This window comes from Oryctolagus cuniculus, chromosome 17, assembly GCF_051225735.1.
Source record: "Oryctolagus cuniculus isolate XC-2025 breed Fujian yellow rabbit chromosome 17, ASM5122573v1, whole genome shotgun sequence".
Classification (NCBI taxonomy): Eukaryota; Metazoa; Chordata; class Mammalia; order Lagomorpha; family Leporidae; genus Oryctolagus; species Oryctolagus cuniculus.
In genome coordinates this window covers 182,791-199,385 of record NC_142883.1, presented here as the reverse complement: position 1 = coordinate 199,385, position 16,595 = coordinate 182,791, and the positions used below count along the sequence as shown (strand labels likewise).

Sequence of the window (16,595 nt, the reverse complement as noted above, 5' to 3'; positions counted from 1 at the left end):
TGGCCTGCTTCTGTCCCAGATCCCACTTTGTTGAGCAGAAAAGATTTGGGGGTAAGCAGTGGGGTGGGTCAGGGTCACGGGTTCGCTGGGCCCAGGTCTGGCCTCTCTCCCATGGCTGACCACTGGTGCACAGCCCTGACTCCAAGCGGATTCACTAAACACCCACTCTGGGTTATCGGAAACCCTGCTTTGGAGCATCACCTGCAGGCTTGTCTCCTGGACTTTTCCATCTTGGGAGAACAGCACCCCTCTGAGCTGCGCCCCCGGGGCAGAGCGTGGCAGGAACCATGGTGACTCCACATCTTGTTGTCTTGACACCAGACACTGCCAGCTTCAAGCTCTATTTTCCTTTGCTGCAGCCATGGCCCCACCAAGGACTGATCCCCGATCTCTGGTGCCTGGCCCTTGGGTCCCGAGTCCCCAGTTCCTGGCCCCCTGGCCATGGCCCCGAGCCCCGGCACAAACAACGGCAGACTTCCCTCTACTCTGGAGCCTCTGCTGCAGGCAGAGCACTGACGGGGCCCAGGAGGCCGGGTGCACTTTGACTCCTGAGACTGCCCTTGCTGCAACTGAAGGGCTCACATGGGCCTTGACCTGTGCTCTCCGTGGACATCCTGTGAGCCATTTCCCACAGTGGGTTTTGCAGCAAAACACGAACAGCAGCATCTTAGCCTCACCTGCATGGGTGTGGAGGTTCCTGGCGCCCACAGGTGAATACAGGGCCCCATGGGCACAGAGGCCACCCCTCCCTGGGAAGGCACAGCTCTTACCAAGGCCAAGGTCCCCAGGGCAGGTGGTGACCACCATGTGTACACACAGGCTCCCGCCATTTGCATTAATTTGGGGGAGTCAGGAACACGGGGACTGTGTCACAGGCCTGACACCCTAACATCAGGAAGAGAAAGTTCCTGTGAAAAACAGATCTTCAGGCCCTGGCCCTGCTGCCTGTGAGGCAGGCAGGGGGCACTGCAGCAGGGAGGGCGTGGTGGGGCCTGGTACAGGAGGCCCCTGACATTGTCAACTCCAAGAAGGTGCTGCTGGTGCAGACAGCTGGTTTATGTATCAGGGCAGATGACTGTGCCTGGCCCCCTGGTTTGGGAACATGGGAAGGGTGCTGCTCACTGGATGGCAAAGGCACCAGGGGCTGACCTGAAAGGAGTCCCAAGTGTGGTTTGCTCACCGGATGGCAAAGGCACCAGGGGCTGACCTGCTCTTGTCCTGCTCTGGGAGAGTTCCCAGCAGCAGCGCAGGATGACCCTGAGTGACGGTCCTGGCCAGGGCCCAGCCAGGAGGGGGCAACAGGAAGCTGGTTTCTCCCTCCAGAATGAAGCAGGATGGATGGAGGGTGGGTACAGAGGAGCCAGCAGAAACTGGCAGAGGCTTGTTGGGACCAGAGAGGGGGATGGCAGGGACCATGCTGCTGGTCCATGGGGTTCCTGTGCAGTTGGCAGATGCTGACCGCATTGTCCGGATGAGAAACTAAGGCTCAGAGCAGGAGGGGTGGATGTGGCCTTGGTCACAGGGACAGGACGTGGAGACTGGACCCTCTGCTGGCCTCTGCACATCTAGGCTCCCTCCCACCCACCACCTAGGCGCCTACTCTGCCACTGCCCTCCAGTACCCCGGGCATCCCACACGCAGCTCCAAAGCCCGAATGAGGCCACCTGGAACAAAGCCAGCGAGACATCCCCATCCCAGCCTCACAGAGATCCCAGGTTCAGTGAAACACTGGAGCACTGTGGGCACCGTGGTGGGGCTGGAGGTCCCTCAGCAAGGCCCAGGACAGCAGACAGCCTGACACGCAGGGAACCCACCCCCGGGCTAACAGAGGCCCCTTCCTCTGGCACTTACCTGCCCGCCCTCCTCAAATGGGCCCACGTGGGAGAACCATGCGCGGGAGCAGAACCAGGTGGGCATGATCACCGTGGGGCCGTGAGAGGTGAAGACCTAGGGCAGTGAGCACCAACAGGGTGAGCGGGGAGCGGCGCCGACACAGCCCACACAATTCACGTCTGCCAGAGCCTGTCCCTTCTCTGCAGAGCAGGTTCAAGACACCGCACAGCTGACCCCAGACCAAAATGTCCTCAAGGCCGACGGGTACAGGGAGGCCTTCTCCAGGCCACGTTCCCATGCCAAGTGGGTGTCCTGCTTTCAACAGACAGCAAAACTTCTTGTGAGGATCAAAAATAAAGTCGGGCTCTTATTCATAAGAAGGAAACCTGGAAACAGCTTGAAAGGTTTGGAAATCTACTGGAGAGCCGCAATGAGATAGGTTCCTAGAAAGCCAAAAACCACCAAAGCTGCCACAGAAGAAACAGAAAACGTGAACTGAAGACACTGTAGCAGTCAAGGTCTCCCCACTCAGACAGAGCTGGACCCCAGGGCTCCGGGGGCCACGTGCCTGGGGGACGCATGATGGCCTACAGCCCTCACTCAAACCCTGACAAAACCCTGAGAAAATGACATACCACCATCTCTCACGAGCAAACTCCAGCAGACTGAGTCTGTCACCAGGGACCATGACTGAGTAGGCTTCAGATCAAGATGGAAAACTGGGGCCACACATGAAAACCAGCCGATGAATAACACCCCAGTCATGGAGTATAGGACAAACACTGCATGGTCAGCTCCACAGGTGCAGGAGCATGGGACAGACCCTGGCTCCCTCTCGGGTAAACTACTTAACCAGAACTAGAAGGGGACTTCTTTAACCTGACAAAGGACATTGACAAAAACGACAGCCGATGTCATCGTTGAAATGGTGCAGTGCAGGAAGCCTGCCCGAGAGGTCAGGGAGATGACAGGGGCGGAGTCTTCCCCACTTCTGTCCACACTGCACTGCAAGCTCTAGCCAGAGCAATCAGCCACACAGAGAAGCAGCCGCAGCATGGAAAGGGTGGTGGGCAGCAGTCCCTCTACTGGCAGACGACAGGATCTTGTAAGCAGGAAACGCTGACACAGGTGTACACAATCTGTGCTGACACAGTCAGCCAAGTTGTAGGATTCAAAATCTCTAAGAAAACAAATCAATGATATTTCTGGACAACAGCAATGAAGAGTCCAAAAATGTAATCAGGAGAGCACTTCCATTTAGGAACAAATTTAGCAAAGGGAGTGCAAGATTTACACACTGAAAATTAGAGAGTATCTTTGAAGAAACGTAAAGACCTGAGCAACTGGAAAGGCAACCTACAGAAACGGACTGAGAGACCCAAAGCTGACAGCACACCAACACTGCCCAGCGGATATACACAGGCAGCACATCTCTATTAGAACCCCACAGCTGGGGCCAGCACTGTGGCATACCGGGTAAAGCCACTGCCTGCAGTGACAGCATCCCATATGGGCACTGGTTCAAATCCAGGCTGCTCCACTTCTTTTCCAGCTCTCTGCTATGGCCTGGGAAAGCAGTAGAAGATGGTCCAAGTCCTTGGGCTCCTGCACCCAGGTGGGAGACCTGGAAGAAGCTCCTGGCTCCTGGCTTTGGATTGGCGCAGCTCCGGCCACTGTGGCCAATTGGGAAGTGAAACAGTGGATGGAAGACCCCTCTCTCCCCTCTCTTTCCGTGCAACTCTGACTTTCAAGTAAATAAATCTTTTATTTATTTATTTATTTATTTATTTGAAAGACAGAATTACAGAGAGAGGTAGAGACAGAGAGAGAGGTCTTCCATCCACTGGTTCACTCCCCAGATGGACACACAGCAGGAGCTGTGCCGATCTGAAGCCAGGAGCTTCTTCTGGGTTTCCCACACAGGTATAGGGGCCCAAGGACTTGGGCCATGTACTACTGCTTTCCCAGGCCATAGCAGAGAGCTACATCAGAAGTGAAGCAGCTGAGTTTCGAACCGGTGCCCATATGGGATGATGGCACTTCAGACCAGGGCGTTAATCCACTGCGCCACAGTGCCGGCCCCAGTAAATAAATCTTAAAAACAAACAAACAAACAAACAACAAACAACAACAACAACACAGCTGCCCTATGCGTAAAATGATAACCAGATCCTAAAATTCATAGGGAAATGCAAAGGACCCAAAATGGCCAAAACAAGGTTGTAAAAGGATACAGCTGGAGGATTCTCACTTCTCGCTTGACCTGTCATAATCAAGACTGGTTATGGACACAAGAGTGGACACAGGGGGCCGGCGCTGTGGTGTAGTGGGGAAAGCCACTGCCTATAATGCTGGCATCCTATATGGGCACCGGTTTGAGTCCTGGCTGTCTCACTTCCAATCCAGCTCCTACTAATGGTGTGGGAAAAGCAGTGGAAGTGCTTGGGCCCCTGCCACCTGCGTGGGAGACCCAGAAGTTCCTGGCTCCTGGTTTCAGCCTGGCCCAGTCAGGATTGTTGTAGCCATCTGGGGAGCGAACCAGTGAATGAGAGGTCTCTCTCTATATCTAACTCTTTCAAATAAATAAGTAAACCTTGAAAAAATAACAGACACAGACATGAATGGAACATAATTGAGAGTCTCAAACCAAACCCACACAGTGAGGAGCAACTGATTCTCACAGGCTCCAGTGGGGGAAGGGCAGCCAGCAGGGCACGGTGCTGTCCAACGTGCAAAGGTACAAAGTTAGGGCCCTGCCTCACACAATATACAAAAATAAGTGTAAATGGATCAAATAACCTAAATATCAGGGCTCAAGCTGTAAGATTCTTAGAAGAAAACGTGGTTGTAAACCTTTAAACTTGGATTGGGCAATAGCTCCTTCAATAGCTGCAGTGCCAAAAGCATAGCAACCAAATTAAAAATAAATTAAAATAAATAAACTAGACTTAATCAAAAAAGTCTTGGAGCTGATGCTGTGCTACACAGGGTTAAGCCATCACCTGTGACACCAGCACCTCGTAAGTGCTGGTTCAAGTCCCAGCTGCTCCATGTCTTATCCAGCTCCCGGCTAACACACCTGGGAAAGCAGCAGCAGATGGCCCAAGTGCCTCCCACCCACGTGGGGACCTGGATGGAGCTCTAGGCTCCTGGCTTCAGCCTGGCCCAGACCTGGCCATTGCAGTCATCTGGGGTCGTTGTGGGGTGATTCAACAATGGATGCCCTCTCTCTCTCTCTCTCTATCCTCTCTCTGTAACTCTGCCTTTCAAATAAATAAATAAATCTTAAAAAAAAAAAACTAAAATATTTTGTGCTTCAAAGGATACTACTAAGAAAGTAAAAAGACAGCCATGAAAAGGGAGGAAATATCTGCAAACCATCTATGAGGGTCTACCATCAAGAACAGGTCCAGAACTCTCCAACTCAGGAACACAGAGAAAATCCAGTTTTTAACAAGAGGCAAAGGACTGGAGCAGACCTTCTTCTAGCAGAAGGCAACTGTTTACAAGAATGTGCATTCCTGATCCCACAGAAATGCATGGGTAGAGGGACATGCACAGACTCACACCTGACAGTGACGGTCACACACACACACACACACACACAGCTATATGTAAATACACATGGATTCAGACACACACAGAGCTACAGACATACGCAGTTACACGTATATGAATACACACACATAGTTCTATACAGATACATACATACATGGATACACACAGACACACTTGGATACACACATATACAAACACAGACAGGCAGACACAGACACACTGCTATATGCAAACACATGGATACAGATATGCATGGATACACATACATACACAGCTACATAAATACACAGATACAGGGGTGTAGATACACACATATACAAAGACACATATAATTCTACATAGACAAACATGGATATAGACATACACTCATGGATACACAGACACACACTTGGATACACAGACACAAACATGGCTACACACACAGATACACACACACACACACCCTACCTGCTCACTGCACAGCGATGCACCTGTGATATAATCAGAAGCCTCCCCCTGACAAAGTCTGGCCCCCACCATGGCCTCTGAGTGAAGGCAGATGCCCTGCCCTGCTGAGTGCTCCCCTGAGAACCTGCTCCTGGTTTTGTGTTGAGCTTAACCAATGGGGTTTCCACCAGCGGAACTGGTGTGGCCCTAACAGATAACCTCTGATACACCTGTGGGTCAGCAGCTCTGAAACCTGCTCACATGTCATTCCAGGTTCTCACATGGTCACCCATTCCATATGGGCTCAACGGAGTTCCTGAAGTGTATAGCAGCTTGACCAGGCACAAGAGTCCGCCTATGGCCACCCACTAGGGGCATCAGGATCCCGGGGCCAGAGAGGAGTCAGTGGGCCTACCTGGCCAGCGGCCAGCCTCATGATTCCTGGTGTCCACGGAACATGCAAAATGCCTCAGGGAAAGTCTGCCTTCCCTTAACAGTGGTGGTTTTTTTTTTTTTTTTTTTTTTTTAACAGGCAGAGTGGACAGTGAGAGAGAGAGACAGAGAGAAAGGTCTTCCTTTTGCCGTTGGTTCACCCTCCAATGGCCGGTGTGGCTGGCGCGCTGCGGCCGGCGCACCGCGCTGATCCGATGGCAGGAGCCAGGAGCCAGGTGCTTTTCCTGGTCTCCCATGGGGTGCAGGGCCCAAGCACTTGGGCCATCCTCCACTGCACTCCCTGGCCACAGCAGAGAGCTGGCCTGGAAGAGGGGCAACCGGGACAGAATCCGGCGCCCCGACCGGGACTAGAACCCGGTGTGCCGGTGCCGCTAGGCGGAGGATTAGCCTAGTGAGCCGCGACGCCGGCCAACAGTGGTGGTTTTGAAGACATGCTGCACCCCAGGGTGGCTATGGGTGCCCTGGCACCTCGCACAAACCCTGCTCCCTCAGCTGTCCTCACAGGCCCAGGCCAGGCTCCTAGCCTCCTCAGATGGGTTGCCCATCCCAGAGGTCCCCATGATGGCCAGCACCAGGAGAAGAAACCTGAGAGCAGAAGGAATAGGGAAGATGATACCTCTAGGTTCCCTGCCCTATCACAAGTCCTGCACTGGCCACAGGGCAGGAGGCAGCACTGTGGGAGCTTTGCCCATACCCAGGAGCTCAAAGTACCCCTTCCCACCAGCCCTGGGTACGGGCAGAGCTTCCACCTGATGAGATTAGAACACCTAGCCACATGCACACAGATACACACATGTACACAGATATACATACCAATACATAAGCACACAAATGACCACAGATGCACACACAATACATTAACACATACATACACACAGATATGCACATAAATAAACACACATACCAGGACATGAATGCACACACGTGCACACATATAAAAACAGAGACATACCAACACAAAAACATACACAGATACACCAACCTAGACAAAAACTTGCATCTATCAAAGGCCACAATCACCAAAGAGGAGAGGGCTAACATCCAGAACACATAAAGACTCCTACAACTTAGCAACAAGAAACAACTCAGGATTTAAAATGGGCAAGACTCATTAAAAGATTAATTTATTTTTATTTGAAAGGCAGAGAGAGACAGACAGACAGAAATATTGTCCATCTACTGGTTTGCTCCCCAAATGGCTGCAATGGCCAGGGCTGAGCCAGGCCTGAGCCAAGAGCCAAGAGCTTCTTCCAGGTCTCCCACATGGATGGCAGGGGCCCAAGTACTTGGGCCACCTTCCACTGCTTTCCTAGGTACATTAACAGGGAGCTGGTTTGGAGATAAAGCAGCCAGGACACAAACTGGCACCCATTTGAGGATGCTGGCTTTGCAGGCAGCAGCTTAACCTGCTGTGTCACAACGTTAGCACCTGGGCAAAAGACCTGACATAGATTTCTGAAGAAAACTTAAACCATGGCCAGTAAGTCCATGAAGAGATGCTCAGCACCACCAGTCACTAGGTGTTAACTTGTTAACTTGTTAAGGTGCAGGAGTTCTTTCTGTATTCTAAATGTTAACCCTTACAGCAGCCATCCAAGCCTGTGGAGAGATGAGATGCGGCTGCAGAAATCCACACAATCCCGCAATTCCACTCCCAGGTGTGGAGGCCAGAGGCTGAGCGACAGGGCTGCATACCACGTTCAGAGCAGCAGCACTCACAACAGCTGGAGATGGAACCACCCATGCACGCACAGGCAGCAGGGGAGGCAGTTCCTGACCAGGTGGCCAGCCGGAGGGCAGGAAGCGTCTGTCCAGTTCTTTGAGGCTGGGACCTTACCTGGGATGTGGGTGGCCCCAGGCGCTCAAGTATTTTCATTTATCTCAAATTCTGCTCCCTCCAAAAGCTGTTTCAGCCAGGGCTCACCTGTGTGTCACCTCCCCCAAGAGCCTGTTCTCTGCCTGCACCTGCCCTGCATCCGCACAGGTCAAGAGAAAAAAAAAGAAAAGAAAATTTGAACTGAGTAAGAAATTTCTGAAGACATGTTAAAACTGTAAAAATTATTTAAAATAATTATTTAAAATTCTGTAGCTTGAAATCTGCAAAGAAAGGAAGGTGTCAGATCCAGGATCTGAGTAACCACCTTCAGAAAAAAGAATAGCAAGTATACCCAGAGCAGAAGATGGGCCTTCAGAGGCCAGGGCGGTGGTCACCGGGACAGGAGACACAGAAACAGTCAAGCAAATCTGCAAAACCAAAAGTGGGTCTTTGAAAAAAAAATCAGTAAGACTCACAAATCTCTACACTGCATGGCAAAATAACAAGATAAAATACATAAATTATCAATATGTGAAATAAAAGAAGCAGACCACTATCAAAACTGCAGACATTAACAGGATAGTAAGAGAACATCATGAACAAGTCTGTGACAAAAAGATCCCCAAGTAGAAGGGATAAAGTCAGAGTTGAAAGCGTTACCGCTCTGCACCTCTGAAGAGTTCCGATTCCTACTAACACTGACTATGCTGCATCCTGGCTGGCATCCAGGAAGGAAGAGCACCATTCACACAGAAGCGCCCCCATAACACAGAAGGGGAACGTTCACCCAAGACCCAAACCAGTCAGCGTATCATATGTAAACCTTTGATCAATGTCCACCTTGAAAACAGGGGAAAGATCCTTGACAGAGCTTTAGCAAGTAGAGTCAAGCAATTTATCAATTACATGAAACACAAAATTTGCTGACCAGGTGGTGTTCATTCCATGCTTTCAAGTTGATGTATATTTGAACAACCAATCCTTATAATACACCACATTATCCTAATAAAGGAGAAAAATTATGTGACTTTTTAAAAGGCAGGATGTGTGTGTGTGTGTGTGTGTGTGTGAGTGAGAGAGTGAGAGAGTGAGAGAGAGAGACCGTCCATCTGTTCTATCACCCCCCCCCCCCATAGCCAAAACAGCCAGGTATGAGCCAGGCTGAAGCCAGGAGCCAGGAACGGACCTGGCAACTGTCTCACTGTGCACACCAGGAGAAGAGCATTCTGGGAACTGTGCCTGTGCACACCAGGAGGAGAGCATTCTGGGAACTGTGCCTGTGCACACCAGGAGGAGAGCATTCTGGGAACTGTGCCTGTGCACACCAGGAGAAGAGCATTCTGGGAACTGTGCCTGTGCACACCAGGAGGAGAGCATTCTGGGAACTGTGCCTGTGCACACCAGGAGGAGAGCATTCTGGGGACTGTCTCACTGCACAACCGGAGGAGAGCATTCTGGGAACTGTCTCACTGTGCACAACCGGAGGAGAGCATTCTGGAACTGTCTCCCTGTGCACACTGGAAGAGAACACCCTGGTACTAGCTCAGTGAGCACTCCAATAGGTGAGTTCAACACCTGCTGGGATCCATCAGCAGAGGATAGAGTTTTTACCTGGTTGTGGGGTTTGAACAGGTGCATGGTTTACTAAGCTGGGCAGAGGTGGCCCTAAGCAGTAATAGGGTATCTACAGTGTTCTCCGAGTCCTTTGTTTTCTTAAGAGTCATACTTTATTCCCTTACATCCTATTATTACACTTTTGGGCGGAAATGGGACTAACCTCTACCCCAGGCTTTGCTTTTTTCAGGCCCTCTTATGTAGGGCAGCTTGGGGCATGTAGATGCCTGGGTCATCTAATCTCTCCTCCACATGACACGTGGAGAGCCTACCAAGGCCCCTTAGAGCTGTCCTATTTCCAGGCTCGTTAAAACCCTGGCTTGTCTGCTGATCCGCCTCTCAACCTGGCCAGGTGTGCCCAGGATGACAGATGCCTGGACCCTCCAGTGAGGAGAGGCAGGCCTGGCCTCAGAAGCCTTGGTACCCTGAGACCCCAGAATGGCTTCATGCGGAGGGGCTGGCCAGACCCTGCTGTCCTGACAGAGCAGACCGGAGGGATAGTACCTCCAGATGTGGGGTCACTCGCATGCCAGCAGCCTGTTCTGAGCCACTGAACCTTGGGCAGTAACTGTACACACAGTGCTCAGTGCTGAGTGGTGTCTTCGCCACCGCTGCAAGGGGAGAGCAGTGGGAATGCTGGACTCCCCACCCAGAGGTGGACGTGCCACAGGCAAGCTGCCTGCAGGCAGCCCTGGCTCCACACTCAAGGACAGACCAGGTGCAGGCAGGGGCACACTTCCCCATCCCCAGTGAGGATGCAAGGCCAGGTTACTCTACAAACCCCAAATCCTGGGTAGGGGGCTCCAAGGGAAGACCCCTGGGACTTTCTATCAGTAGCCTGCAGTTGGGCCTTATCCAGTGATTTCTTGCTCTCCCAGTTCTGACCAGGATTCCTGCAGGCCAGTTCTGCCTGACACAAGACCACAAGGCCTTTCAGTCTGCATCCTACCCTTGAGCTAGATGTGCCTAGAGAGCTGCAGGGGGGCCCAAAGTGACAATGCCACCTGACCCAGAGCAGGCTCCCTCCCTATGGGGCTGGCACTGACAGTGATGGCACAGCCACTCTGCTCTGGAGGTGGAGTGGGAAGGCCCCTGGGCAGCACTGGAGACTGTGTCCTGCAGTGGACGTTCTCATCAGCACACTGGAACTTCAGATCAAACCTTGCTAAAACCTCAACGTCCCGAAACTGACTAACGCAGCAAACATAGCAACTGTCAGCAGGTCTTCAGAACAGGCACAGAGGAGTCTAGAGCGTGGCAGCTTTTACAAGTCTTGGGGAGGGGGAAGGGAGCAGAGGAAAAGAGAGAGGAAAGGAGAGGGAGACATCTTCCACCTTCTGGTTTACTCCCCAGATGGCTGTAACAGCCAGGGCTGGGCCAGGCTAAAGTCAGGAACTCCCTCTGGGTGTCCCTCACAGGTGACAGGGGCCCAAGTGGTTGGGCCATCATATGCTGCCTTCCCAGGCTTTTTAGCAGTAAGCTGGATCACAAGCAGAACAGCCAGGACCCGGAGCAGCTTTCCAATATGGAATGTAGGTGTCTCAGGTGGTGACTTAACTCACTGCGCACAACGCCCACCCCTGCTATTTCTGAAACTACCTGGGAAATGAAGAGGGTAGACTGAGGCAATAACATGACTTGTCCACAGAAAAGTGAGTGCAGGGTTTGAGATTCTGCTCCCAAATAAACTGAATTACACACATTTATAAAACTTCAGGCAGGCCTGAAAGTCCTAATTGGAAAGAAAGGAAAGAGAAGGTTCAAAGTGGCCTCCCAGATGTGCTGCGCAGCGCGTGCACTGGAGACTGGAGGGGGAGAAAGCCAGGGGAGAAAAGGGTGCAGCAGGACGCTGCTGGGCAGTGTCTGTGGAACACTGCAGACAGGAGACTGACTCAGATGCAAAGTCACTTGGACTGAAAGGCACCCCGCCAAGTGAAAGAGAAACCAAAGGGTTTAGAGAAAGGCCTGCGAAACGGCACCGGCACCGTTTCCTGAGAGCCCTTTGTTCTCCCACATGTGCTGATGTGCAGATGAAGACGCCACTCCAAAAGCACTTCTCAGGTAAGCCCCCAACACGTCCTTGCACAGCTCAGCACCCTGGTGGCCTCACATTCTCATGATGTCATCCTACAGCGCGTGGGAAGCTTTCCTGTGATCTGCTGGAATGAAAGGTGACAGGGCTGCAATTACGACTCTGTGCTGCTGCAGTCCCGCCTGAGTAGACGGGGGATGCACAGGCCCACGTGATGCAGACTTGAGGCCATCAACAGAGGGCAAGAATGATCCACGTGGAGATCAGCATTGTGGCACAGCAGGTAAAGCTGCCACCTGTGACAGGGGCAGCCCATACAGGGACTGGTTCAAGTCCCAGCTGCTCCACTTCTGATCCAGCTCCCTGCTAACATGCCTGGGAAAGTGGCAGAGGATGGTCCAAGTACTTGGGCCCCAGCCACCCATATGGGACACCTGGATGAAGCTCCTGGCTCCTTACTGTAGCTATCTGGGAAGCGAACCAGTGGATGCATGATCTCTCTTTCAAATAAATAAATCTTTAAAAAAAAAAAAAAAAGACAAACAATGTGTCCAGGCAGAGACTCGAGGCCATCTGCAGAGGGCAGGAAGATTCCTGTCCACAGGAACAGGGCTTGCACATATGTCCACACACAACCTCCAGCTCCAATCACCCCGTGTGCCATATTTCCTGGTTCACAAAAATGAAGCTGTGGAGACAATTTTCAAGCTCATGACTTTTCATGGTAGATGAGGTTCTGGCAGCTTGGCTGGTTTTTGGCAGCAGAGAGCTAGGGCTGAGATGGGGTCTGGCCAACCTCCAGAGGACAAACACCCCTGGGTCAGGTTGCTGCCCCTGGATGGCAGGCTCTGAGCAGAGAGGATGTGTGGGGACCCCAGTACAAATATACAGCTGCTGTATAACCGTTTTATTTTGCTCCTAATTCAGAGGCTGGGGACGTGGGGTCGGCTGCACGGGAGAGCACTAGGCTGTGCTGCCTGAAGCCTCAGGCGGGGCTGGATGCCCTCAGTGCTCCTCCCACCATGAACATGGCTGGTGCTGACCTCTCTGCGACACGGACTCAGGGAGGAAGGATGCGACTTGCAGGACCCCAGCTGCGTGAGCACAGCCTCCTGATTACCCTAGCACCACCCCTCTGCAAATGCCAGGGTTACGCCTCCACCCCTGGGAGAGAAGGGCAGCTGAGGTACCTCCAAGGTGGGGACAAGAGCATAACCCAAGGCCACCATGCCTATTTCGTGACCATCAGTTTCATACAGATTTCTTCCCTCAATAGAACTCATGCACCAGAGAGAGCCCTTGTCTGACCCATGCTCTCAAAGAGCCAGACCTGGCATCTCAGGATGGGTTCCAGGCAGGGAGGAGCAGGGCACAAGATCTGAGGCAGGAGAGAAGTGGGCACAGGAGGAAGTGCTGTAACAGTAAGAGGAGGAAGACAGACAGGTCAGATTCTACACATTCCAGAGGAGCTGCTGCAGGAGGGGACACCTCAGTACCCTGTGGGGCAGGAGCATGGCCACATGCAGCTGGTTCTGTCACTGGTCTTACACCTTATGGTCCTGGGGACTGTGTCCTTGTCCATCAAGCAGCACTGCCCTCAGCAGCTGTTGGGGGTTAAACGTCTGCATCTGCCCTGAGGCAGAGGGGCAGAGGCGTGCACCACAGTGATGATGGCACTGATGTCCCTGCCTTTGCAGTAGGTGGCTCTGGCTCCATGGGACCTCTGCTCTCATAGTCCCCACCTATACAAGGTGGGTCAGGGGGCCTCAAGGGGGCCCTCAGGGTAAAAGTGGTCTCCAGTTGTAACCGTACCCTGTGGGTCAACAGAACAGGAAGTGCCACGCCTGGCGTGTGCACAGCCTCACTCCACAGGGTAGTTGTGGTCCTGCACCAGCCAAGGAGATGTTGGTGGCTATGCAGCAAATTCAAGCTGGGACCTCCCAGCAGCCTTGGCAATGCTCGAGCTGGACCTCAGACAGAGCCCCTGCACACCCGCCTGGGAATGAGGAAGCAGACATCGAATGCTGAGTGCCTGTCCTGCTCGCCCCTCCTAACCCAGCACTCCCTGCTGAGAGCTTCTCTGTTTGAGATTCTCTTCCTGGCATCTGCATTACCATTTTCTCTGCACTGAACTTTGATCCCCGCACTTGGGGAGGGAAGTGAGAAGCAGAAAGGGGAAGCAGGGAGGTTTTTCCTGAATCTGTGACCCAAGAGCTCCAATCAACTGCTTCCGATCAAATCCCATCATTACACATCTACACTAACACTCAAAGACACGGAGCACCTCACCACACGGGAACATGAGCATGACCTCCCCAGATGTGCTCACCCTCACACCCAAGAACAAAGCAGGAGATGCCACTGTGCTACCTTCAAGCTTCTGATGGAGTCTGAGGAAGGCTGCAGGCTGCATGGGGCCACTGCCTGGGGAGTGTGGGACTCAGGTGCAGGTAGAACAGAGCTGCACTCCAGGCTGCCCACTTCCTGCCTCTCGACAGTTTTCCACAAAGTGGGCTCTCCTTTGATAAACAACTCGCCCAGGTTTGAGGAGACGTCAGTGTTTCCATGACTGCTCCACAGAAATGACCCAGACTCCCTCTCTGTGGCCGGCTGCAGGTCAGCTGACTCTGAGCAGACCAGAGCAGGGCCAGCCTCAGTGCAAGGGAGCCGGGGCCATGAGGTCCCACTCTCACAGCAGGGGTTCCTGACCTCCTGTCCCTGTGCCATCAGGACCCAGAGAGCTCCATGCAACTGTCAGGCAGGTGAGCCAAAGGACATCCCCTCCCTGAAGACACAGCCTCCAGTGTGCCACACAGGCATCTGGTTCAAACAAGTATAAAATATTAAAATTCCCCAACAACGAGTTACTGGAAAACAGAAATGTTTGGGCTGAAGGAAGAGATGTCCATTTTAGTTGGTGTGGGCAATGGCGATGCTGTCCCCAGAATGCAGCTATAGCCGCCTTCAGCGGACTGGGCTCAAAAGTGAAAGCCAGCTGGGCCCCCCTGGGGGAGGAGCCAGGTCTCCAGTGCCCTGGCCCTAGAGGACAAAGCGGGATTGGCAGTCTGTGGTTGGTCAACCCTGAGCTGGGCCCTGTACTCAGAGACACACAGCATTGCCACCGGCCTGCCAAGAAGAAGCCACATTTCCTCTGTGGACACTTAACGGCCTCTGCTGGACCTCAGAGAAAGCCTGACCAGCATGGGCGCCAAAACTCCCAGGCCTCAGCATGGCATGCTCAGGAGACGTCAGGGCCAGGTGCATCGGCCCGCCCCCTGTGGACCAGGCTGGTCAGAGGTGGCCATAAACATACCTGTGTCAGTCCATCACCTGGTCCTCCAGTGAGGACAAGGAGAGTCCCGACCTGCTCAGAACCTGCAGTGAGAAGTGGAGGCAGCATTCATACCAGGCTGTGAGCCTCCAAGCTGTGGCCTGGCAGCCCCAGAAGCACAGGCCTTGCAGACCTCACACTCAAGCATACACATGTGCACACCCATACTCATACATGCATGCTCACAAGGCACACTCACACTTGCACACACGTGCTGTGCTCATACACTCACATGTGTGCATGCCCACAGCACACGCCTCATACATGTGCAAGTTCACAAACATCTTTATACATTCATACTTCCACATACGTACACAGGCACACACATGTGCACACAACTAAAAGCATACACACATACTCATATGCTCACACTTGTGCACATGCACATTCAGACTTGCTCATGCACATATGTGCTTGCACTGCACACACTCACATGCTTCCACTCTCACACTCGGGAGAAATGAAGTGAGGGCACAATCTCTGCCTGTACAATTACCAGAGTCAGGTCTACCAGCCTTGCTGGCTCTGGCCTCCCTCTTTATCTCTAGGACCTCCTGAACTGAGAATTCCAGGCCCTGAGCACCAGGTCAAGGCCAACCTCATGCTGCTATGCAGGGTAATCCTAGAAAGCTGGATGTAAACATAGACAGAATACACATAATTGCATGATAAATACTCTTCATAATTGTACTTTCCCAAAGACTTTATATCATGTTGGTGATTTTTCCTAAAGAAAAAAGTCCAGGACTCCCATGCCTTACATAAAGGGCTCTTTAAAACCCACACATGCTGGGCTGAAGGAGGGCACATGCAAGACAAGTGGTTCTTCCTTCCTGGGCATCCATGCCCATTGTGTGCTGAAGCCTGCAGCAGTCTGGGCCAGGACTGCTGACTAGGGATGGGGAGGTGGGCTCAGGGCAGAGGGGCAGGGTGTCAAAGTGAGGACGAATCCACCAAACTGACCCTCACATACAGCACACACCCAGAATGATCTTGAGAACTAGGACAGAGGGGGAAGGGCTCACATTTCCTGATTTCAAAACTTATCTCAAGGCTACAATAAATTAAGGCGGAGTGGCCCTAGCATAAGACAGAGTCCCAGACCCACAGAACAGAAGAGAGGGCCTGGAAACAAAGCCTTGTAGATGTGGTCAAATGACTTTCAGCAAGGGCGCCAAGGCCAATTCAAGGGGAGAAGACAGTACTTTCAACAACGATGCTGGGAAAGCTCGTTCAGAGACCTGCACCTAAGAGCTGAAACTATAAAAGTCTGACAAGAAAACACACGTATGGATCTTCACGACCTCAAATCAGGCAACAACTTCTTAGATACGGCACCAAAAGCACCAGCAATCAAAGGAAAAATACATACATTGGAATCCATCAAAATTAAAAACAGGAAGTTAGAAGTTGCCCTGTGTGTGTGAGAGGGGCCTGAGGAGCAGAGAAGTTTCTCTGGAGAGGAACGCAAAGCCTCAGCAGCAGCCTAGTAGTCCACACTGCAAAGTCCTGCCCAGACCCTGACAGCGTGC

The 16,595-nt window shown here is 52.4% G+C and overlaps 1 protein-coding gene across 28 annotated transcripts in view; it reads right to left on the bottom strand.

Annotated features, from left to right (window-relative positions):
* QTGAL (queuosine-tRNA galactosyltransferase) overlaps positions 1–16,595 on the bottom strand; it is a 97,931-nt gene that overhangs the window by 20,164 nt on the left and 61,172 nt on the right. For 22 of the 28 annotated variants that reach the window (XR_016224369.1, XR_016224367.1, XR_016224366.1 and 19 more), the window contains one exon: positions 1,852–1,947. Coding sequence is in view for 24 of the 28 variants with exons in the window: in XM_089318515.1 (XP_089174641.1) it covers positions 1,852–1,947 (96 nt within the window). In the remaining 4 variants the exon portion in view is untranslated. Of the gene's footprint in view, positions 1–1,851; positions 1,948–8,107; positions 8,241–8,438; positions 8,510–16,595 lie in introns of those variants that run through there. The other 6 variants (XM_089318530.1, XM_089318529.1, XM_089318531.1 and 3 more) reach the window with 2 other exon arrangements.